The sequence below is a fragment of the Mirounga leonina genome, unplaced genomic scaffold (assembly GCF_011800145.1).
Source record: "Mirounga leonina isolate KUSES-001 unplaced genomic scaffold, KU_Mleo_1.0 Mir_114, whole genome shotgun sequence".
In the NCBI taxonomy this organism is placed as follows: Eukaryota; Metazoa; Chordata; class Mammalia; order Carnivora; family Phocidae; genus Mirounga; species Mirounga leonina.
This window is the reverse complement of record NW_023270265.1, coordinates 5,545,924-5,570,256: the sequence shown is the minus strand read 5'-3', so window position 1 is coordinate 5,570,256 and position 24,333 is coordinate 5,545,924. Positions and strand designations below refer to the sequence as shown.

At 48.7% G+C, this 24,333-nt stretch overlaps 1 protein-coding gene across 13 annotated transcripts in view; it reads left to right on the top strand.

The window, feature by feature from the left end:
• Positions 1-252: 252 nt before the first annotated feature.
• KCNMA1 (potassium calcium-activated channel subfamily M alpha 1) overlaps positions 253-24,333 on the top strand; it is a 725,292-nt gene continuing 701,211 nt past the window's right edge. For all 13 annotated transcript variants that reach the window (XM_035022513.1, XM_035022505.1, XM_035022592.1 and 10 more), the window contains exon 1: positions 253-838. In XM_035022513.1, the coding sequence (XP_034878404.1) occupies positions 461-838 (378 nt within the window). In that variant the 5' untranslated portion in view covers positions 253-460. The remainder of the gene's footprint in view (positions 839-24,333) is intronic.

Below are 24,333 nucleotides of genomic sequence, written 5' to 3'. Positions count from 1 at the left end.
AGCGCGGGGAGGGTCCCGGGCCGGAGCGCAGCGCACTCGCGTGGCGCACGGCGGGCCGGCGCGCAGAGCCGGGGCGGGCCCGGGGGCGGCGCAGACCCCGGGCGCGGGCGGCCCGCGGCGCCCCCTCGCTCTCGGCGCTGGGGGCCGGCGCAGCCCCGGGCGAGCGGGGCGCAGGCCGGGGCGGGGAGCAGCCCGCGCGCTCCATCCCCTCCCCCCCTCCCCGGGCGGGCGGCCGGGGGGAGGGCGGGCGGCGGCGGCCCGCCGTATATATCTCGGCGCACCCCGCCAGGTCGCGCACAGCGCCCCGAGCCCAGGCGCCTCCCCGCCCCCTCCCCGCGCTCCGCGGCGGCGGCGGCGGCGGCAGCAGTAGCAGCAATATGGCTGTTGATGGGTGTTCGGGGTGGCGCTGGCGGCGGGAGGAGCTCCCCCGAGCCCCTGCGCCGGCTGCCCGTTGCTAGCTATGGCAAATGGTGGCGGCGGCGGCGGCGGCAGCAGCGGCGGCGGCGGCGGCGGCGGCGGAGGCAGCAGTCTTAGAATGAGTAGCAATATCCACGCGAACCATCTCAGCCTAGACGCGTCCTCCTCCTCCTCCTCTTCCTCCTCCTCTTCTTCCTCCTCCTCCTCTTCCTCCTCGTCCTCGGTCCACGAGCCCAAGATGGATGCGCTCATCATCCCGATGACCATGGAGGTGCCGTGCGACAGCCGGGGCCAGCGCATGTGGTGGGCTTTCCTGGCCTCCTCCATGGTGACTTTCTTCGGGGGCCTCTTCATCATCTTGCTCTGGCGGACGCTCAAGTACCTGTGGACCGTTTGCTGCCACTGCGGGGGCAAGACGAAGGTAACGCGCGCCCCGGGCGCCCGCCCCCTGCGCCAGCCCACCTCCTCGCTCCTCGCCGCGCCGGGCCGCCCTCCATCCCTGCCTGCCTTCCCCGCGCCGCCTGCCCTTCCCTCCGCTCTCCCCGCGCCCCGCTTGGCGCGGCGGGCGGCGCGCCGGGGCTGAGGAGTTGCCCCCGACCGGTGCGCTCCGGGACGCGGACGCCCAGTCCCGTCCCCTTGTTTATGGTGGGGTCGCCGGCGGCTGCGGTTGGGGCCGGGCAGGGGGACGCGCGCCGCTCGGGGCCCGGGGTGCGGGGTAGGGAGAGCGGAGCACGCGGGGCCCGAGGCCGCGGGGGGCCTCCGGGTGCGTGTGCCGCCCGCCTCGCCCGCCGCGGCCGGGCTCCTGGTGGTGGGAGACCGGGAGCACGTCGGCCCGCACTCCAGAAACCTGTTGGGGAGCCGAGTTCGCGGAGTCGGACGGCAGGGGAAACCCTTTGGGCAGGGAAGAAAATCTTTTGCGCTGGGGAATCCCGGGGGAGGAACCTGGCCAGAGGACGTGGGGGGGGGACCTCGGGTACAGCGAGGGAAAGTTGGGGAGATGCATCCCAGTTTTGGAGGCAACCCACGGAGGCTGCCACTTTAGGAATGTGGCGAGGTCGCACATTTGATGTCACCTTCCTCCCCATCCCTTAGATATTCTCGTGGAACATACCCCCACCCCAGGTTCTTCAGCCTCTGTAATCTCGCCCCCACGCCACCCTCCTTAGGTCCCCGGAAATGCCGCCAGCAGCGGGGAGCTGGAGCAAGGAGGTCCGCGCGAGAGCCTCCGAGGCCGCGGTTTCGCGCGGAGCCTCCTCCCCGGCGCTTTTGAGGTGGCTGGATGTCGGCTTAAGCTATTCCTGGCGCAGAGACGCCCACCAGCACCGAGGCTCACTACACCTTAAGTATGGTTGCTAGGCTGACTGCCTGGTCTGTCGCCGTGTCCCTAGAGATGTCCTCTTCCCCCTCCTCCCCCCACTGGCTGAAGGTGAAGGGCTGGGGCAGTTTTTCACAGAAAACTGCAAGATAAAAAAGAACTGGAAAAAAGGGACGGAGCTGCATTGTGTTTGAGTAATTCCCATCCTAGGGGACTTCACAGCGCCAACATTTTCGGAGGGAGGGGAGATCAAAGGGAATAGGGGAACGGCCCAGGGTAGAGGCAGATCTTGGGATGTTCACACCTTTTTCTAGTAAAGTTAATCCCAGGACCCCTCAAACTTCCACAGGGCTCCACAACTTGTAGCAGCCTCCTTAGTTGCTGTGGGAAGTAGGGAAGCCAGGGGCTGTTGGTGAAGCACGAGGGTGAACCCAGGCTCTCTCTCCTGATCATTAATTATACACCGCGCTGGGTGCTGGAGCTCAGCTGTGTTTTGTGGCAGCACATTTGTGTTTTGGAAAATACTGGTGTGTTGGAAATAAGGGAGAAAAATAAAAGCCATCTCTCTGTCCTCCTCCTCCCATTTCTCCTGAGGCTTCCAGATGTTGACCAGCCAGCTTTGGCATTACCTCCTCCGCCATAGAGGTTTCGCCTTACTTGTCCAGGTGGGAAACCTCCCACCTTCCAGAGAAGCAAACAGGTTAAGCAAAGTCAGAACCATGAGACCCCGAGACCATGCTTCTTGCCTTAGCCTTCCTCTTAACCGCTTGTTCATAGAGCCTTATTGATCACACGTTCACTTCTCTCCTCCTCCTCCCAGTCTTGAGTCCTGGCATTTTGTTTGTGTTTTTCCTTTACTGAGAGTCTGTGTCTGCCCTTAGGGGAGGGATAGCTCCTGGTCGTGGGCATCTAAAATGTTCAAAACCACTCAGTGGTTTGGGTGCAGTTTTTAACAGCCTCCTCATCCTTAAGGCATTGGGCATTCTTGATCATAACGAAAACTTTTCAATGAGTCAAAATAAGTTGTGGTGTTTTTGTGATCGTAGGGTTTTAAACACAGCTTCCACGTCCCTTTTACCCTAGGGGTCCACAGATGTCACTGCAGTCCCTGTGATGAAATGCTAATTGGATTGTTCACATAATCTCTTTCATAAAATGATGACCAAGCATAACTTCTGTCAGTCTTCTCAAGAAAAGAGGTTTTTGGCAATGATCATTAGAAAAAATGATCCCTGTCTATTAGGCTGTATTTTGTAGCTATGAGACCAACTGAGCTGACCTTACTGGAAATTTCTACAAAAAATCAACCTGGGACGAGAGATGCTTGCAGTTGATTGGGAGCTTATGAGGCCAATGGAGGACGAGGTCAGGTCACTTTTGATACCATTAGAGTAGACTTAAAACATGCCCAGAATCTCTTAATAACTACCCCTTGGTTTGCTCACTTGAACCATGTGTAGCCAGCTCATTAATAGTAACTTAGACCTTTTCTGAGCTTTTCTTTCTACCCCCGAGGTCTGTATTTTTACTGCCATCATGGTTTTTTGTCCTTCATTCTTTTTACTTTCCAAGTATTTGGTAGTTGTCAAGGTGCCGTATGGCAGAATGCATTTGTCCTAAGTTTGGAATAATGATTTTAGTGCTAGGCTTCCCAAGCCAACTGAGACTGCTTTTGCACAGAATTCTGTTGGCCCTCAGATGTCCTCACCCTCACCCTCACCCTCATTCAGTCCCAAGATGGTTTGAACAGGAGCTGGGGTCTCGTGGAGGGCTGGTTTCTAGCTTCTGAAATTCCATGGGAGGTAAGTTTCCGCAGGGTGTCCCGACATCACAAGTGGGACGGCACCATCTTTTTTGATCAAAGGAAGCTGGGACTATGGGTGTTCCTCATGGGGCCTCGCATCATTAGCACCTTTGGCCTCTGAATCTCAAGTGGTGAGTGACTTTACTGTTTTGAAAAGAATGGAATGTGGACTTTTTTTGGGAAATGAGAGAACTAATCACATTTCCCCTGGTTGGGAACTTGGGCACAATCATCCAGTACTGTGTTCTTTGCTGTACTTTATCACATTATTGTTTTTCTCTGCTGGGTTTCATCAGAGCTCTGTGTTCACGAGGCTGTGACGTTTTGAGGTCCAATCCAGTTGTAGACTGTAGTGAACAGTGAGCAGCTCAGGCAGCCTGGATCAGGCCATGACCTTGAAGAAGTCATTTAACATCTCTGGGCTCTTTTTCCTTGTGTTTACAATGTGGAGATTGAATTCTGTGACTTCTGATGCCCCTTCCTGCTCTGTGATTCAGTGTCAGTGGTTGGAAGGAGTTGAGAAACTATGGGGAAAGTTTCTAGCTCAGAATGTGTTTTGCAGTTTTCTGGCAAATTCTTTAGGAATTCAGCCTTGGAGTGCTTCTGTGTCTTTATTCCTGCCTTCTCCTCTTCCAGCACACAGTCTCCTTCTCTTCAGATTAGTCTGGGGAAACTGAGGCCAGCTTTCTGAGGGAGCTGTGGCTTGCTGGGGGACCTGAATGTGGCCAGGCATAGGCTCAAGCCTGCTCTCAGGTTGAGCTATCCACCCTGTAGAAGCTTGGGCGTGATCAAGCCCGGTCTGCATGTAATGAATTATTGTCTCCATGGCTGTGTCTGAGAAAACAACACATTTTCTCTGTCAGGTTTGTGACTAATATAAATATCAGATCCCGTTATGGCTTGGTAATTACCCAGGGTCTGGCCCGACGCATCCAATCAGGGCTGGAGCTCCAGTGCCTCAGAATTTTTGATTCCAGATTGGCCCTGCTGTCTCATCTCATCTTGGGGATTGCCTGCACTGGATGACCTTCAGCTAATTCTCTCTGATCAGATCACTTAGGGTGGCCTTGGAGAAGCTCTCAGGTCCCAGCCACAGGGGAGTTCCAACAGACCTTCCCTCGAGCAGAGGGCGTTTGCTTCCCATTACCTGGCTCTCTTCATGGAAATGCACACTTTATAGTAGAGACTCGGCAGTCAGACCCGAGTGCAAATCCTTGATCGCATACTTAGCAGGGCATCTTTGGCTGGCAGCCATGTCAAGCCTTGATTTCTTCATCTGTAAAAGGAGCAAAATGAGGCTTACTTTGTAGGATGCTTATGAGGAGTAGCAATAATGGGTATATAGTACCCAGCAAATGCCTGGCACTAAGCAGGCTTCCTGTAAATAGCTCCACAAAGTGGTGAGTTTGTTTTCTCCTCGATTCCTTGAACGTTTTTGGCCCCAGAGGGGCACAGACTACAACAAGTAGAACTTTTTTGAGCCAAAAGGAACCTCTAGACTCTGAAGTCTCCTGTCCTTGGGTCCAACAACCACTTAGGGTCAGACTGAGATTTGGGTTCATGGCTCTTGGCTGTTGCAGGGCTGGAGGATTGGGGTGGGGGCAGCCAGGGAAGGCTCTGTGTTTTGATGGTTGCTCTTTGGATGGTGGGGACGTTGGTGGACTAGTGTTGACTAGTGTTGACACCGTCTGGCTCCAGGAGCGGTAGACCGAGAGGATGTGAACAGTTTGTTAGGAGGGCAGGGTCTGGCCAGCGTCATACCTTTGAGTAGGGACCACGTCCATCCCTCTTACCCCAGTCCAGAGCTCACAGACCTGTTCCCCTAATGATGTCACAGTTTCCTGGCCAGGGTTCTCTGTACCAGCACCAGCTCTCCTCAGAGCGGTGTTTCCCCAAGTATGTTCTGTGGAGCACTTGCCCTTACCTTGTGAAAAACGTTGTGAATAACTGGCACACCTGAGCGCCCCCTTGGAGAGTCACATCCCAGGCTTGGGATCGTCCTGTAGTAGAGAAATTGGTGAAACTGCGCTTACCTGAGCTCCCGTTGAGCGGACTTGCTTAGCTGTCAAGCCTGCTGTGCCATACCCAAGAGTCAGCCTGTGACCTTGGGCAAGGACTTTGCTGCTTCGTGCCTCAGTTTCCTCATCTGCAAATTGGGGGTTGTCATAGAGCACAGCCCTGTGGGGTAGCTACTCTCTCTAGCCCTATTTATAGACTTTCCTAAGAGGACACTGGTGCCCTAAAGCCTTGGGCTGACTCTGTATCCAGGTGTGCTGGGGACTTACCCAAACATATATCATTAGGATGGGAAGAGCTGCCCTATCATTTGGCATGGGGCAGAGAGAATTCCAAGGGTAAGGCCAAGTGGGCCCCCTGTTTGCCTTGCTACTGTCCTCCTCCCTGGGTGGGGACATTCATTGGGTGCCTGGTAGTGGGGAGTAAGTGCTTGCTTTGGGTCTCTCTCTCTAGTCTCACCAGGGCAAGAGAAGGGTGCTGTTGAAACAGTCAGGCTGGTCCTGGAGTGCGGTGGCAGGACCTCTTGCCCAAATTGGGCAGCGGGGGTGTCCCAGCTCATGGTGGCAGTGGCCGTGTTAACCAGTGAATCACAGCAGCCAACACCACCTTCTCGGGCCTTCAGAGCGGTGGAGCCCCTGGAGGGCTGCCTCTGTGGCTCCCCTGGGCTGGGGGAGGGCTGTGTTTATGCAGTGACGTTGCAGCTCCTGGGCCCTGCCGGGAATCCTGCCCTTCGTGGACACGTGTCTAGGGGTCAGGCAAGGTCAGGCCTCCTGCAGGACCTCTGAAATTCCACAGCCTTTCTGTGCCCGGCAGGGAGCAGACCGAAAGTGCCTCCTTTTTTGAAATGCTTATCTTGAGTGGGTGGAATCCTGGCCCCGGGCACACAGGGAAGGAATCTCAGCCTCAGAGGCAGGGGCTTCCTAGCATTCTGGGTAGGAGTCTCAAGGAGTGTTCAGTTGGGGTACCAGAGCTCTTTTTCCGAGGGCTGGAGAGAACATCTGTTGATCTGGTCCGGGGGGGCTTCTCACACCTTAATATGCATATGAATCACCTGGGGAGCATTAAAATGCAGCTTGTCTGGAAGGCCCAGGGTCAGCCCTGAGGTCCTGCGCATCTGACCGGACAGGGGCGGGTATGCTTCTGCTGTGCAGACCACACTTTGAGGAGCAAGGATCTGGGCCACTCCTCAGCCTCCAGTCAGTGCCTCCTGGAAGAAAAAAAAAAGCCTGTTTGACTGTGGAAATTCCCAGCTCTAGAGCAGCAGGGGAGGGGTGGGACGAGGAAGATTCACTGTTGCCAGGACAGCCAGGTAGAGAAGACTCGGCTCAGGCCCCTCCGCGACGCTGTGGTTCAGTCTGGGCCCTTCCTGCTATGGCCACCCGTTCGGGTACCTGCTCCCAAGGAACCCATAAGCACTGTTGGTTTGGGGCTGGGTTGTGGTGGCCAGAGCCGCGTTCTGTGGATGCACAGGGTGTGGTGTGTGTGTTGCTGGCCCATCAACCTGCGGGCTCTCCCTCTCGCCAGTCGGTCACAGTGCAAGGGGTGAGGCTTCCCGAAGTCCAGGATGGCAACTCAGTCAAACCACCTTCTTGCAAAATTAAAGACTCGTGGTGTCGCCCGGGCTGCACTGTGGTGATGCGCCAGGAAGCCAGTTGCTGGCCACTCCCTCCGGGGTGTTTGAAGTCAGGGGGCAGCAAAACTGCCAGCCTGATTTTCCGCAGGGACCTGGAAACTTAAAAGGATTGGCCTCAAGACAGATCCTGAGTGTGGGGGAGATGGGGGTGGGGGGGTGGGGGCTGTGCTGTGCCCCCTCCAGCTGTTCTTCTCAAGGATTCTGGCAGGTGAAATGGAAAGTAGCTCCTTTTGTCACCTTAGCCCGGTTGTTTGCAGCTCCTATTCTCAGGGACTTTTTCCTTGAGGTGTGCGGTTCATGTTGTTCCATTGTCAAAGAGTAGAAGCTGGAGTAAACTCTCAGCCAAAAGCATCTTCAGCAGCCAGAATGAAGAAGGGCTTAGCACAATGTTCAGCACAGACTAACTCCTCAGATTAATGTATGGTTACTATTGTCGTTGTTGATTTTGCTTTTATGACCTAGTAAGTACATACGTACTATGTGTCCGAAACCGAGCTCGTGCTAGGGGAAAAATAAGACCCAGTTGTGACTTACCAGTTATGTTCTTATGGGGTGTGCTCATGTCTGGTCTCTGAGTTGCCTGCAAACCCCCCGAGGGCAGGAACGGAGTCCTCTAAACACAAGCACGCATATATGTTGGGAAGGCCCTTTCCACGGTGGTTAGCTGGGGGCCAGGTAGGAGTGTAGTAGGTGCAAATACATTTTGCTGCTTTTTCTGGGTAATTCGTTAGAAGCTACAGAGAAAGTCTGGGTGAAAGGGAGGGGCTTGATTTGGTGACATGATGATGTTTGAGTCATTCCTGGATTTCAGTTAGTTGTGCCATCCAGGTCTCTCTTGACCAGTGGCTAGCAAGGATTTAGTTCATGATGAGCAGCTGTTTGTGAGCTGGATGAGTCAGGCAGGGGATGGAAGGGCAGCTTCAGAATAATGGAAGATGGAATTTGCTTTGTTTTCAGCATTATTTGGTGATTGTCTTTGTCTAATTGCCAATTTGGAAATGTAATTGACACTCCAGGTCCAGAATGGATATACTTAACATCCTCATCTCCCTGTAAGATCTCATTACCTGTATGACTAATGCTTTTTTACATGGCCAAACATGAAATTATTTAAGACATCTCATTCACTTTGTATTCCTTGCTGTTTCATTGGCTTCCCTACCTGGTTTTCTGAGGGCTCCAGATCTGGTTTACTCTGGGCATTTCAAAGGTAATTAGCCGAAATGCCTGTATTCCTCTCTTCTCTCCTTCCTGCTGCTCTTCCTTCCTTCCTTCCCTTCTTCCATAGTGATTCCTGCCAAGTCTGGGAGCAGAGACTGAAGTTGGCTGGTTAGTGGACAGCAACAGGGACTTGATCTCGCTAATTTAGAAGCACATGACATTACAAAGTCATAGAGGTGGAAGGGAGACTTAGGGCCTGGGTCCTACTTTCTCCCCAGTGCCAGGGCTGGGAGCCCTGTGCTCCGTCATCATTGGGGATGGGGGTGCTTATGATCTTCTGAGGCTGCTGTTCCCCAGAGGGCAACCCACTTTGGAATGCATGGAAAGATCCTTCTCCTTGCCCTAACCTGTCTTGCTTCTGGTCTGTTTCCATGACACACAGAACAAATCTTGGTAGATAATAGATTTCAGGTTCTAAATCCAGCCCAGGAAGGCTCAGAGTTGGGTGGTGGTTAATGTCAGCAATATTGTTGGGGGGTAGAATGCCCATAGTTCTATCCCCTCTCAAGCTCCTTTCTTTTTCTCTTAATGACTTCCTGGTGTCCTTCACCTGGGGTTGTAAGGTTTCTCCTTGTCCCATTCCCCAGAGTTTGGAAAGTGGCCCATTTTGGCTGTTGGTTCTGATAGTTTGCCCTCCAGGATGTGTCTGGTCTTGTTAGAAGCTGTGGGTGGAGGTTTTGGCTGTCCCTGGGCCATCAGGTTACCTCTTTGTCAATGACACATGCACTGTGTTCCAAAGTTTAGCTCCCTTCACAGTTTAGTGTTGGACTTGGCTGGGAGCAGATGTGATTCTGGGGCCATGCCAGGAACCCAGATGTAGAGTGTGGATCCTTTGTTAAGACGCCTGAGTTGGACTCTGCTTTCTAGGTGTCGGCTGTTCCGGAAGGAGAGAGAGCAGATCTGGATCTGGAGCCTCTTTTTGCACCATTTAAGTAGAGCTGCTTCTTAGGATCGAGGGTACTTCCTCCCAGCCGCTCATCTTACCTCTTCTCTGGGCTTCCATATATTACTGTCACCATTTCTCCTATTCTGTGGAACAGAAAGAAAAGAGAACATGCAAGAGGAGAAGGTGAGGGAGAGTAGGGGGTAGAGGGAGATGTTCACACAATGAAAAATAGAATTTCTCTTCTGGGAGTTAGAGGTTGGGTAAATATATAATTGGATGGATTTTGTTTTTAGTTCCTGCACCTTTGTCTTAATGAATAAGTCATGACAATGAGTAAGTGACCTCACCCCCAAGGAGTGAAGCGTTATGTAAAGAACAGTAGAAAGAATGATTTCACCTTTGGAAGATTTTAGCCCTTCCAGTGAGAAGTGTTGTCTAGCTAACTGATGGTATGGAGCCTGGGTGGCCCATGGCCCAGATACTGGGAGTCACAGGCTCCATGGGGATCTTCCTTGCATGTCTATTATACAGGAGCAGAATCCTGCCCCTCTTGGAGAGCAGTTGCTGCATTAACTTGTTTTCCCTTTATGTGACTTTGGAGTATAGACCTTTTATGGCTCTGGAGGGGAAAAAGTGGGTATCCAATGATAATCAAGTGGAGAACTCAGAGATAAGGGCTCTTAGGCTTGTAGGAAGGTTTGGAAGAAGCAGGGTTTATCCAGGTGCTGGGGCTGGCAACAGCTTCATATACATTTTTTTTTTCTTCTTTGTGCATCTGGGAGCACTTTTTATAAAGTGCTTTAAGAAAGTGCTCCTGGGAATTGTTTTAGCCACCTATGAATTATGGCCATTTCTCCTGTGAATTGTGTCAGCTACAGCTGATCAGGTGTAAGATTCTTGAAGGGTGTAGGAATGGTGTCTTTAGCTGAACACACAAGAGAAGTCAGTGGTTTGTTTCAGTCTTAAAAATGGCATCCTTTCCTTAAGCTCGTGCGCAAGCCTATTTTCGTCGTAAGATTTCTTTTTTTTTTAAATTGAGGTATAGCTGACATACAGTATTACATCAGTTTTAGGCATACAGCGTAATAATTTGATATTTATATGTTGTGAAATGATCACCACAGTAAGTCTAGTTAATATCTGTTACCATTTATAGATACAGAATTTTTTTCTTGTTATGAGGTCTTTTAAGATTTATTCTCTTAACAACTTTCAAATATGCAACACAGTTTTATTAATAATAGTTGCTTTGCTACACATTACATCCCCATGACTTATTGATTTTATAACAACAAGTTTGTATCTTTCTTTACCTATTTCGTACACCTTGAATTCCCAGCCTTTGGCAATCACCAATCTGTTCTCTTATCTTTGAAGTTTTTTTGTTTTTGCTTTTTTTCAACAGTGTGAATATATTTAAGACTCCTGAACTATACACTTAATATGGTTAAGATGGTAAATTCTCTGCTATGCCTATTTTACCACAATAAAAAAAAAAAAAAAGGAAAAAAAATTCCTCCTGGAGATGACCCCCCATTATCTTTCACATGTAAGTGAGATCATATGGTATTTCTCTTTCTCTGTCTGACTTATTTTACTTTACTTAGCATAATGCCCTCAATACCATCCATGTTGTGGCAGGTGGCAAGTTTCATTCTTTTTTATGGCTGAATAATACTCCATTGTCTGTCTGTCTGTGTATCTATCTATCAATCACATTTTCTTTATCCATTCCTCTATCAGTGGACACTTAGGTTGTTTCCATATCATGCATATTGTAAGTAAAGCTGCAATGAACATGGGGGTGCATATATCTTTTTGAGTTAGTGTTTTTGTTTTCTTTGGATAATGCCTCGAAGTAGAATTGTTGCATCATATGGTAATTCTATTTTTAATTTTTTGAGGAATCTCCATATTGTTTTCTAGAGTAGCTGTACCAGTTTACATCCCTACCAACAGTGCACATGGGTTCCCTTTTTTTCACTTCCTGGCTATGTTATTTCTTGTCTTTTTGATAATAGCCATTCTAACAGGTATGAAGTGATAGCTCATTTTTTATTTATTTATTTATTTTTTCATTTTTTTTTTTTAAGAATTTATTTATTTGGAGAGAAAGAGAGAGAGAAAGAATGAGTGGGGAGGGAGGGGGAGAGGGAGAAGCACACTTCTTGCTGAGCAGGGAGCTCTATGTGGGGCTCGATCCCAGGACCCTGAGGTCATGACCTGAGCAGAAGGCAGATGCTTAACTGACTGAGCCACCCAGGCACCCCTCATTGTAGTTTTGATTTGCATTTCCCTGATGACAAGTGATGTTGAGCATCTTTTCATGTATCTGTTGGCCATCTGGATGTCCTCTTTGGAGGAGTGTCCATTCAGATCTTCTGTCCATTTTTTAAAAATCAGATTGTTTGCTTTTGTTTCTCCTTTGTTATATAAGTTCTTTATGTATTTTGGATACTAACCCCTTATCAGATATATGATTTGCAAATATTTTCTCCCATTCAGCAGGTTGTCTTTTCATTTTGTTGATGTTTTCCTTTGTCGTACAAAGGTTTTTTTAGTTTGGCGTAGTACCACTTGTCTATTTTTGCTTTTGTTGCCTTTGTTTTTAGTGTCAAATCCAATACATCATGGCCAAGAATGATGTCAGTGAGCTTACCGCCTGTGTTTTCTTCTAGGAGTTTTAGGGTTTTGGGTCTTACAGTCAAGTCTTTCATCCATCCATAAGATTTCTTTTTTAACTTCAGTGTTTTACACTCTTATCCTCAACATAGAGTAAGTGTATGGCACTTTTATCCTCAACATAGGGTAAGTGTACTCTATGTTCATTGTAGAAATGTACAGCAAGGCATTTGGGGGAAAAAAAGGACACCTTATACCCACTGGGATGGCTACTATTAAAAAACCAAACAAACCCAGAAAGTAACAAGTGTTGGCTAAGCTGTGAGGATTTGGAATCCTTGTGCACTGTTGATGGGAATATAAAATGATGCTGTCACTGTGGAAAAAAGTATGGTGGTTCCTCAAAAAAAAAAAATTAAAAATTAAATTACCATATGATTCAGCAATTCTTCTTCTGGGTACAAATCCAAAAGAAGATATTTGCACACCCATGTTCATAGTAGCATTATTCATAAAAGCCAAAAAGTAGAAGCCGCCCAAATGTTCACTGACAGATGAATGAAAAAACGAAATGTACTATATACATGCAATGGAGTATTATAAAGCCTTATAAAGAAAGGAGATTCTAAAATGTGCTACAACGTGGATGAACCTTGAGGATATTATGCTAAGTGAAATGGGCCAGACAAAAGGACAAAAACTGTATGATTCTACTTAAATGAAGTACCTAGAATAGTCAAATTCATAAAGATAGAAGTGGAATTGTGGTTGCCAGGGCTTACAGGGAGGGGGAGATGGGGAGTTGTTTAATGGGTACAAAGTGTCATTTGGAAACATTCTGCACAACAGTGTGAATATACTTAATACTCCTGAACGATACACTTAATATGGTTAAGATGGTAAGTTCTCTGCTATGCCTATTTTACCACAATAAAAAAAAAAAAAAGGAAAAAAAATTCCTTCAAGTCCTACCTCCTGGAGATGACCCCCCCCATTATCTTTGGGCACATTTTCTTTCCAGACACATTCTTCACTGTGGTGCTCATGTTTGTCCTTGGGGCAGCTAGTAATTTTCCTTTAAGGGTTGGTAAATGGCAGTCCCATGAGAAGTACCCAACCTGACCTTGTTTGATTTAGGTGGTATCCACCCTGAGAGCAGACGGAACAACCCTGCTTCTGCCTGAGGAGTCTGGTTTAATGGTGTCTATTCTTAGAGTAAAGTTAAAGGCTGCTGGAGTATTGATTTTTGACATATGAGTGGCTCTGTTGTCTCAGGCAAGTCATTGTCCCCCGGCCTCAGTTTTCTTATATGTAACATGTTCTCTGACTCAGTGATTTCAATATATAGCCATTTCTTCAGATTCTAAAGTTATCATTTGTACCTGCTGAAGAACCCAAAAGCAAATCATTCAAGGCCAACGGGCAGCTCTGGTTCTATTATAAATCACAAGAGTGAAATCTGACTGATGTGTCCCCAGAATGTCAATACTGGCTTTGATGTGGTGGCATATTTAAAAATTACAATCTAAGGACATAGACCCTTTTGGAAATACCCTCAAACTTGTCATTAAAAAAAAAAAAGTTCTCAGAAGTAGGTTTTTGTGACTCTGCTATTACTTCTAAGGAAATAGCCACATCATTGTTTAGGTTTCAGTTTTAATTTTTGGTGTGGAGGCAAGGTTGAAGAGGTCTTAGATTATAGACTGTAAGTGGTGCACTGTGATATGCTGGCATTGAGGAGGTTGGGCATAAAAAGAAACCTCTCATTAAAGAGAAGGTCGTGCAAATCAACCTCCTTTGATGCTTTTCTTTGACTTGCCCCAGAAGGCAACCCTGGAGTGAGAATGTTCATCTTGGCTCTGTTCCTGGAGCATTCCAGCCTCCAGAAGCCAGGATGGGCTGATCAGAGCTTCTGTGGCAACGGAACGAGCGAGTGTCTGAAGGGACGATCCCCACACATTCAATAACTTCTGAAATAAAATCCCTCCACCCCCAAACTGTGAGCAGCTAGTACATCAGATCGGACTGAATAGTCTTAGGTTACATAACATCAATTAGATCATGCTACCGGGGGCCACGTGTTACATTTTAACTTGTCACGGACACATTACACTAGCACTTCACAGATCCGCAGGGTTCCAGGTAGCTTTTGGGTATTATTGAGTGAATTGGCGATTGTGTAGGACTTGACGAAGCCCGGACAAAAATACTTCTTTAGATTTTTCTGTAGTGTTGTTACGCTCATATTAGGGGGTGCAGATGTCCTGCAAGTATTTCTTACAAAAATAAACTAAAAATTGAGACGGTAGTTATTGGATCTGCTGTACTGAATGGTTGATTTATAGCCATGAACCAGATATGACAGAGATTTTTATTTATTTATTTTTTAAATTTTATTTATTTATTTATTTGAGAGAGAGAATGAGATAGAGAGAGCATGAGAGGGGGGAGGGTCAGAGGGAGAAGCAGACTCCCTGCTGAGCAGGGAGCCCGATGCGGGACTCGATCCCGGACTCCGGGATCATGACCTGAGCCGAAGGCAGTCGCTTAACTGACTGAGCCACCCAGGCGCCCAGTGACAGAGATTTTTAAAACTGGGTATCCTTTCATTTTCTGGTGACAGGCAGTACAAGCACTATATTTTTAATTGGTCCCTTCTTTAAGTCAGGAGCTGAAATGTTATCATGCAAATCTCTCCTGAGTTGCATGGAAATTAATAAAATCACAAAGATTTCTATTTGTACTCTGTGAACACAGACAGTAATGAAGCTGAAACAGCGATCGCCAGGGGATGATGCTATTTAAATGCAAGGCAAGGCTTCCAAAGGATTCTAATGGTGAAAAAAGAAACCAGCAAGTGAGCGGTCCATTCTTTCCTCCCTACCTCACCTACACTCCTCTGCACTTCCTGACCTCAGGAAGAATTAAGTTAAAACCAAGACCTCTACTCTCTAATACATCCTATCGGTCACCTGTTGTAGCCAACAGCAGTAGATTCTCAGACAGTCTCTCTGGGCCATTTGTTCCTCCTCTTCAGGCATGCCATGGATCCCTTACTGGTGCTTTTGTTTTGGTAAGTCTATGTGTACTGGGATAACTGACTTCTTAGGGATAAAAATAACAAACTTTTTTTTTTAGAGTAGTTATTATGCATCAAGCACTGTTTTAATAAGCTCCTTATGTTTACTATGTTATCTAACCTTCAAAACAGTCCTATGGAGTAACCATGTTTATAATCCCCATTTTATAGATCAGAATACTGAGGCACAGAGAACATCTATATCTGTATATCTGTAAAATTTTGGATGACAGACTTTGAGTGCTTACTGTGTGTCTAGTGATTTCTAAGCTCTTTACATGTATTATCTTATTTAATCCTCACAACAACCCAGTGGAATAGGTGGTACTACTGTCACTTTACAGATTAAGAAACTGAGGCATGGAGAGGTTGAGTACCTTGCCCAGGGTCACACACGTGAGGGGCAGAGCCAGGTTTGAGTCCAGGAAGGCGGGCTGTGGAGCCTGTGTGTCTCATCCTGGCCCTGTACACCTACAGGTTTACCTCCTGTAGTGGTAGGTTGGCTCTGCTCAGCTCATCCGTGCCAAAGAGTGAGGGAAAACATGTAGGCATAGGTAGGACTGAAAAGAAGAGCTGGTGTGTGGAGACTCATGCATCATCCCTAAATGAGGTGTGAGGTCCTTTAGAAAATTCAGAGAATTCTATACTGTGAGGATAGAAATGAATCTTAAAGGTTATCTAGTCCTTTTAATCTCTCTAAGTCTTGCTTTTCCTTGCTGGAACATGGGGTCATCACCCTTTCTCTACTTGATTGGCAGGTGTGCTGTGTGCAGTTGTACAGGTTGCTCACTGCACAACTCTAGGGCAGCTCTGAGATTCATATCAGATAATAAATACATAATTAGACTTTATGAACTATGGCGCATGTGCCATATCTCCCTGTTGGTGGATATTTGGAGGCACAGAATAAATACAGGGCATTTTTCTGAGTATCAGTCTTCCTTGAAGTTTTGGATACAACCACTATTTTTGATATTAACACATGCATGGGAGATATTAGGAGTAGGATGCAGAATTCAAGCATATTTTTAAAAACTTGAGGTGTGTATGGTATGTGTATATTTGTGCATGCACCTGCGGGAGAGCATGAAGAGTGGAAAAGTTTGACACCCACCAGCAAACCCTTATCATTAAACTGTGAATGTAAGCATCCTAATGTGACATGATGCCTTATTATTCCCACATGCTATTTGCTCATATTTGAAACTCTGAAACCGTGTTATTAAAAGAATGGGAATTCTGTGAAAAACATCTAACTATATCTGAATTCCCCAATCTGTTATAAATAAAGTACATTTCAGATGTCGGTGGGGCAGAGAATTTAATCTGTGCACTCAGAAGAGGGTAGTGCTAACTCATTCAGTGGTTATGAATCTTCCCTTGCCTTAGAAAGATTGATTCCTTGCCACTCTCCACCTCCACAGCCTGGAAATACATTATTGTATCACAATGTGGATTTCTTTCTAGACCATTGGGTATTGTTGCCTTGCGTCTGCCAGACCCCATGCATGGAATGTTTGGGAGACGAAGTGGTCAGTCTGTGAGTCTTTATTAGCATGGCTGTCCTTTTCCCAAGGATATGGAGTTGGGTAAAGCATTGTTTCCTCCTGTGGCCAGTAGCCACACTGCCTGCTTCCAGGGGGCACCGTTCACATCATAGTCATGACCGATGCCCCTGGAATTGTGCAGTGTACATCCCACACGTCCACACAGGTGGCTTTTCTAGGTGTCTAGCTTGGTTATATACACTTACATAAGAAATTAAAAACAGTGCAAGGCCCTGAATTCTTAATGGCCAAACAAGTAAGAGAAACATCAAGAACCTGAGGTCTGGAAAAGGTGGAGAACACTGAGAATTGGTCAGAAAGGGGGTGGCCAGACAGACCACTGGGGATGTGGAGATGTGAAGGTGGACCCAGCCTTCCCATCCCTTGGCCCAGCTCCGGGACAGGCTGTTTCTGTGACTTCTGATGACTGTACAGCTCCCGACGTGATGGAGGAGGGCTCCCAGGCCCCCTCACTTGTTCTCAGCACAAGCCTTGGAGAAGGGCGAATGCTTGGGGGCCAGCCTGTGTGTGCCCCTAAGGCCCGTGCATGAAGAATAACAGGATCCAGAGGATTTGGCAAGGGCCTCTCCATTGCCAGCTGGGCTATTTTTAGCTCCGTCCCCTGGCCCCTGCTGTCCCCAGGTGTTCATCAGCAGAGCATCCTGCACCTCTATGGAAAATGGCAGTCAGAGCCCAGGCATGGCCGGCAGGCCGCAGCAGGCTCACTCCTGGGCCTGGCGGCCAGGCTGGATCTCAGGGGCTGGCAGGCTGCTGTGAGGGTGGTTGCATAACTGGCCTTTCTGCTGGTCGTGTTGCCTGCTGGTTCTGGGTGAGGAGGTCGAGCCAGAGTAAACAGGTCTACACTCCAGGGCCCCTCCCTGAGCCCTGGTGCAGGGGCCAGGCTCACGGGGGTGGTGATGGGCTGGCAGAGTCAGGAGCTGCTTTGGCACCACTGCTGGGCTGAGTGACATGCCTGTCCTGGGGAATGTGCAGGTGGTCTGGCCTGGCCCGTGAGTGGCCCAGGTGTGGTAGAAGGCCGGGTGTGACCTCAGGGATGGCTCATTCCTTCCCTTTTAACTCTCCACTTTGCCTCCCCCATTCTTCGAGGCTTGGCTCACTTGCTGGGAGTGTCCCCTTCCTGGGAAGCCTTCTGCACTTGCCTGGCCTTGCTGGGTCCTCTGACACTCACCACTGTGTGTCCCGCCCATCCTGGGTGAGCATCATGCCTCTGCTGCCCCTTGTGGGCAGGGCTGGTAGTTCTCCTTTTCTGACCTGTGCCTCCTCCCGGTGGTCCTGGAGAGTAGTCGGTGCGTGTTTGCCAATCAGTAATGGTGGGGTGGCTGGTCTTCAAAGAAGGCCGTTGACAAACCAAGCCTCCTGGTATTCATCCTCTTGGGTATTCCCCTGCTTTGAATCCAGCCTGTGACTTACTCATCACCAGTAGAATGAGGTGGGAATGACTCTAGGAATTCTGAGACTTAGGTCAGAAGAACCCTTGCAGCTTCTCTCTTGGTCTCCTGGAACACTGGCTTTTGAGAAACCAGCCATCATGTATAAGACGTCTGATTGTCCTGAGACCATGCTGTGAGAAGTCCTGGCCACAGGGACAGGCTTGGAGGCTGAGGTGCCACATGGAGTTGGGGGGTAAGGAGAGGGACTCTCCAAGGAACACCAAGGCACCAGACGTGGTGGGAAGAATCCATCTTGGAAATGGGTCCTCCAACCCCAGCTGACACAATCACAGATGATCCAGCTAGCTCATCCCTTCCTGAATTCCTGTCTTAAAATTGATAAAATAAAATGTTTTAAACCACACTTTGAGATGATTTGTTATGTAGCAATAGATGACTAGAACAAATAGCTATCATGTAGGGCGGTCCTTCTACCAGATCCGGCTCCTAGCCCCTTCTCTGGGTTCCTCTCAGCCTCTCTTTTTTTCCAACTCTCTGGGGCCAGCCACATAGGACTTCCTTCTTGTCACAGATGATCTTCGCTCCTGGAGTTCTCTTTCCTTGTCCTTCCTCTCCCGTTCCACTTAGCTGACTCCTTTATCCATTGATGTGTTGGTGAGCGTTTACACTCTAGGAAGAAAGCCCCTATTTGTAGCATTTGTCAATTCCTACCGTGTAAATATGCCCACCATGGCTGGTTTCAAGATAGCAACATGGTGTCACAGAACACGGAGGCAGGTGCTGTTACCCACATTTTGCAGATGTGGAAACTGAAGCTCGGGGAGTTTTACTTTCCTAAGGAAGTCGTGGGTAGACCTGGATTCTAGTCTACACGGCCTCAAAGACCATGCTCTTTCCAGGGCACTACACTGTTCCCATGGAGAACCTATAGCTGACCATGAGCACAGGTGATATTGCTGCTGGGCTGTCTCGTTTCTTCTAGACTAGCGGTCCTTGCACTACTTCTCTTGCGTTGCTGCTGCTTGCTCTTCCTCATGGCTTACCATGCCTAACCAGTCACAGCTGCTGATTCTCTCTGCAACCGTATTATGGTATCTAGACTCTGTGGTGCACGCAGGGGTCATGGAAGCAGTGAGCCAACAGGGACCCGTGAGGCCATCTGGAGGCATGATCAATTACATGTATTAGTCAGGGTAGGCCAGCTATTGCAGCAAGCAACCCCAACACGTCAATGACTTAATACACTAGAAGTGTATGAATTGCTCATATAAAGTGCCATTAGTGGTGTGTGTGGGGTGGGATGGGGTGGGGACTTGTTCCACGCAGTCATTCGGGGACCTTGGCTCCTTCTACCTGTGGATGGACCTGCCATCTTCCCGGGGACTCTGACGGTCTCTGCTGAATCCTCTTCATCCATCTGACAGTTGGGGAGTGAGAAATAAAGATCATGAGGGGTGGCTTTGTGGGAGCAGTCCTGGAAGCCATTCACATCACTTCTACCTACCCAGTCGATTGACCAGAACTTAGTCACATAGTACCTTAACAGCAAGGGGTCCTGGGAAATGGAGCAGGGCAGCCAGGAGGAGTAGGAGATGGATTTGGAGAATACCCAGACTCCAGAAGGGGCTCCAGAGTGGCCATGCTGGGGGAAAACTGGGGTGAGGGCTTCTCCCGTCGATTACTACGACCCACTAATACCACTGGATGTTTACTGGGCGCTGCTAGGTGTCGCAAATGGTGTTAAGCAATCCTTGCACTTTATGTCACTTAATCCTCTCAAAAAGCCCATGTTGTAGGTATTATGACCCTTGTCCCATTTTATAGATGCGCAAACACTGAGCCTTGAAGTAGTTACGGCACTTGGCCAAGGGGTGTCTGTTCATAAGTGGCAGGGCTCCATTCCAACCCAGGCTTTTCTGGCTCCAGAAAGCCTTCTTGTCACTGCCTTCAACTTGCAGGAGACTCTCCTTGTTAAACACTTGTTAAACACCAAGGGGCTAAATTGCCCCATCTCTCTACATTCCGAAGAGGACAGAGAGATCAAAGGTGACTTGGCTGTCACCAGATGGGGTTGCCCCTCATTCTCCACCACGGTGAGGGGGTATGTTGACAGCGGTTACCTGTGCCCTGCCTTGTGACTGACCTTCAGCTGTCTTCCACTTCGAATATTACTTTGAGTGGCTCTTTGCCTGGACCATCAAGAGCATGACAGGGATGGAGGCAGAGGCTGGTTCCCAGGTCCCTCATCTTCCTCCCTGTAGTGAAGTGCTTCTCCCTTGGAAATGTCACTTCACTCTACTCCATTCCACCCCGTTCAGATTTCATGTTTAAGCAGAGTGAGTTCGAGTTCATTGCTGAGACAACGGAGGACCAAACGGGAAGAATAACATGAGTATAACGTGGTTGCTTTTCTAAAACCCAGCAGACCCGAACTTACATGTCCAGATGAGCATCCCTCATCCCACTTGGTTCAGTGTTGTCATCGAGAGCATGCCCTTGAGCCAGATAGCTTGGCCTCAAATCAGAGTTCTGCTACTTGGTGACTTTTAGACCTTTGGCAAGTTGCTTAACCTCTCTGTGCCTCAGTTTACTCACCTGGAAAGTGGGACTAATAATAGCAACGACTTCATGGATTTGTTGGGAGGATATAATATGTGTTAATTGCTCAGAGTAGCACCTGATATGTAACAAGCGCTGTATAAGTATTGATTATGATTGTTATTTCACTTTGGTCCCCTTTGGGGACTGACTCTTCCTAAGTTGGACCATGACAGTAGCTTAGGCGGTCGCTCTGTTTTCCCTAACTCTCTACTCTAGTTTACCCAGTTTCCAGAGGGATGGCTGGCATGCCTGTCCCCCTGCTGGAATGTAGCATTCCTGAAGTCTGGGACTGTATGTCCATGTTTGCATCCATAGTGTTTGGGGCACTTGAGGTCCTCGGCAAAAGTTGCCTGAAATATTGTCCCCACGTTGAGAACTCCAAGACCGAAAACTTTGTATGTTTATCTCTGTTTCCTTAGCAACCTGCAACAGTGTCCAGCATCACAAGATGCTTTTTGACTAAATGCAAGAACGAAAGAACAAATGGTTTCATTCTTACTTGGAAAATGAGGGTCTGTCTTTGGGAACAGGTTTGTTGATAGCATCATGCATTCTTTTGAATGTTGCTGGGGTGATACCTCTCGGCAGTTGAAAGCCACTGTGATTTTAGGAAACTGAGGTGGTTGGCAGGCAAGTATAATGAATAAGAGCGGAAGCCAGTGTGGGTAAAGTATTTCTGGTTCCCCACATGTGCAATTAGGATGTATTGAATCTGAAAGTTCTGGGTGACACGTAAATGACCTCTGTAGGTGATTTCCAAAGAAAAGTTCCCCAAGTGCTTTTGAGTTCTGGCAGCATTGGAGTGAATATGTAATTCACCCCCCTACCCCCTGCTCCCCACCACAGAGGGGCAGAATACTCATTTTGAATGTTAACTTTGGTCTCTCTTAAGTTTAGGGTTGTGAACTTTATAGCCTAGCCTTGGAGTAGGGACAAAGGCAGGCTTGAATCCCAGCTTCACTTTACACTAGTTCGGTGGCTTTGGACAATTTACTTAACCTTGCCAAGTTCACTTTCTTCATCAGTAAAATATGAATACTAAAAATATCTGCCACATAGAGTTTTTGTGCGGGTAAGATGAGGTGATCATTAGGAGCACTCGGCACCTCTTAGGTGCTCCATAGAGGGCTTCTGTCTGAGCAAGTTATTTTAGCTCTCTCTCCTCCATCAAGAGCCACAGTGAGGATGCTGCTGAGGTAGGAGGAGGGGGTCACTTGAGGGAGCACGGTCACCAGGGGCCAGCAGTGAGTACCAAGATGGGTCCATGGGGAGCTGGTGACTTTTCCTTTGGATACTACAGATGACGACAGAGCTTAGGGTAAAAGAAAAGAGGAGTCAGAAATACTCCCTTCCCTCTACCTCCACATCACCCCCACCCCACCCACTGTAAGAAGCAGGGGGAAGGGAGGAGAGGGAGGAGAGGGAAAGGAAGAATTTTGGAGGACGAGAGACTTCACTTTAAAAGGGTCACTTTTGGGAGCACCTCAGTTTGCTCACCTGGAAAATGAAGGTTGGAGGAGGTGATTCTCAGGGTCCCTTGTCCAACAATTCCCTGTGTTTTTGTAAGAGTTTTGATTTTGCTCCTAAGTGTTCTGCTCGGCACCGCCCACCTTCCACGTCGTCGTCAGGCAGACGGAGACTAGAGCAGAGGGGACAAGAGGGATGGGAAGTGAGGGAGGGCCTGGAAAGTGCTTCTCCAAAAGGCTGAGGTCTACAAAGAGGCTTTTGAGTCTGGTGGGCCCATCTGTCTTCTGTCCTGTGTGGCTTTCCTGTCTTGTGAGTGCCTATAGGGGCCTAGGGAGCTGTAAATGGACCAGGGGACCTTTTGGGCTGGAAGGGCCAAGAAGAGCGCCTTCTTGAGCCTCTGCCTCCTCACCTGGGTAGGTTTACTTCTTATTTGACAGGTTCCTCCGTTTAGGAATATGTGCTAGTCTGATACACCGAGGCAGGTGAGGTGCCTGTTTTAAGGTTTACATAACGTCTGGTATTTGTCCTCAGACTTGTTCCTCTCCTGGGGATTATGTGTTCTGAGGCACAAAAACATTGTTCTGTACACTGAACTCCTCCAGGAAGACTTCCAGATCATCTTTCTTTCCCACCTGCCCCCTCCCCCCATTTCACGTTTATTCTGCCACAGTCACTCAGTTAAGCAAATATTTTCATCATCAGTAAGTTGTCCCATACTGGGCCAGGCTATGAAGAGGATCCCAGGGACATTAGTCATGGTGGTGCTTCCCTGGGGGAGACCCTAGTTGAGTTGGGACCGAGCGAGGGACAGACATGGGTGCTCTTTCCTGTTTGCTGGGTGACATGGAGAGGTGTAGGATTTGGGGTGCAAGGATCTGGGCTTAGGTCTCGTCTTTCCCTCTGATGGGCTATGTGGTCTTGGGCAAGTGGTCTACCCTCCCCAAACCTCCGCTTCCCTTGCCTGTAAGATGCAGACCCCAGAGAAAGTTCTACCTAGCACATGAGAGATGCTCAGTACATAGTGGTCACCATTTTTATTATGGTGAAGGTGGCATGATGCTATTCAGCAGGAGTAGATCTATTCAAGCCTGCCATTGAGCGCCTCCCCCCAACCCCCAGACAAAGTACTATGTTAGGTGGAGGGTGGAGTCGCCCTGGAGGGTTCCACGTGGTTGCACTTGCCCAGTGCTCTGGCAAGATGGTAAGCTCCCAACAATGGATCCTTCAGGAGTGGGCACACCGTGGACTTCGTGGTATTTCCTCTGTGTCCCCAGAACCAAGCGTGACGCATGACGCAAGGTGGCCACTTGGTAGATGTTAGTGAATGAATGAACAAATGGGCGTGAACAAACTCTTGCCGATGAATTGACTAGTATTCCACACTGGTTAAAATTATATTTTGGGCCCTGAATCTCCTTCTTGTCTGTGACTTCTTGAGCGCTGAGGGTATTTGTCTCTGGAAGCCGAGACTGAGCCTTTCGGGACTCCCTCGCCAGGCTCTGAGGACACGGGACGCCTGTCCAGCCTGGGCAGGCCCAGGGTGTGGATGTCTGCAAAGGGAGCCTCTCCCCACTCTGTTTGCCAGTGGCTTGGCCAGCTTCCCCAGAAGAAAGGATACTTTGTGCGCTCTGTTTGTGTAAGTGTTGGACAGCGGCTTCCCACCTGCCGACGGTCTCTGCCTGTGTTTGATAAAATGACAGATCCGTGCTTTCCTCCCCTCCGCCCCCTGCCCATCACTTTCTTTCATTCCCCCTGTGAAGGGGCCTCTGTCGGGCCAGCCACCAGCCATCATGAGAGGAGCCAAGTCCCTCATCGTACCGTGCGGAACCGAATTGCAGCAAATTGGATGGAGGAGGCAATTTTAGTTCAAACGCAAACATCCTGTCAAGGAACAGAACGATTATAGTTTTTGCCGCGCGTGGGGAATAACAGCACAGAGGTGAATCTCGGCATCTGTTTACTGCTAATTAACCCCTCGGTGCATGCTTGCATTGCTGCATGAGCCGGCTTGCAGCCTGGACCACCTCCTCTAAGGAAGGCCCCTTGGTAGCCAAACTCAGTTGGCCCAGATGTCTTCATGGGCTTTTCCCTTTACTTGTTACCCCCACTGGGTCTGACTTTAGACAAAAGCATTTTTTGGAACCAGATAGCTTTGAGTTCTTTAACCAGGCACAGAGTGTATTGGAAAGAGACACAGAGCACCCAAGGGTGGGACTGGTCAGCTCCAGTCAAGCAGAATGTATTGGGTTTCTGGAAGTTTTATTTATTTATTTATTTATTTATTTATTTATTTATTTATTTATTTATTTATTT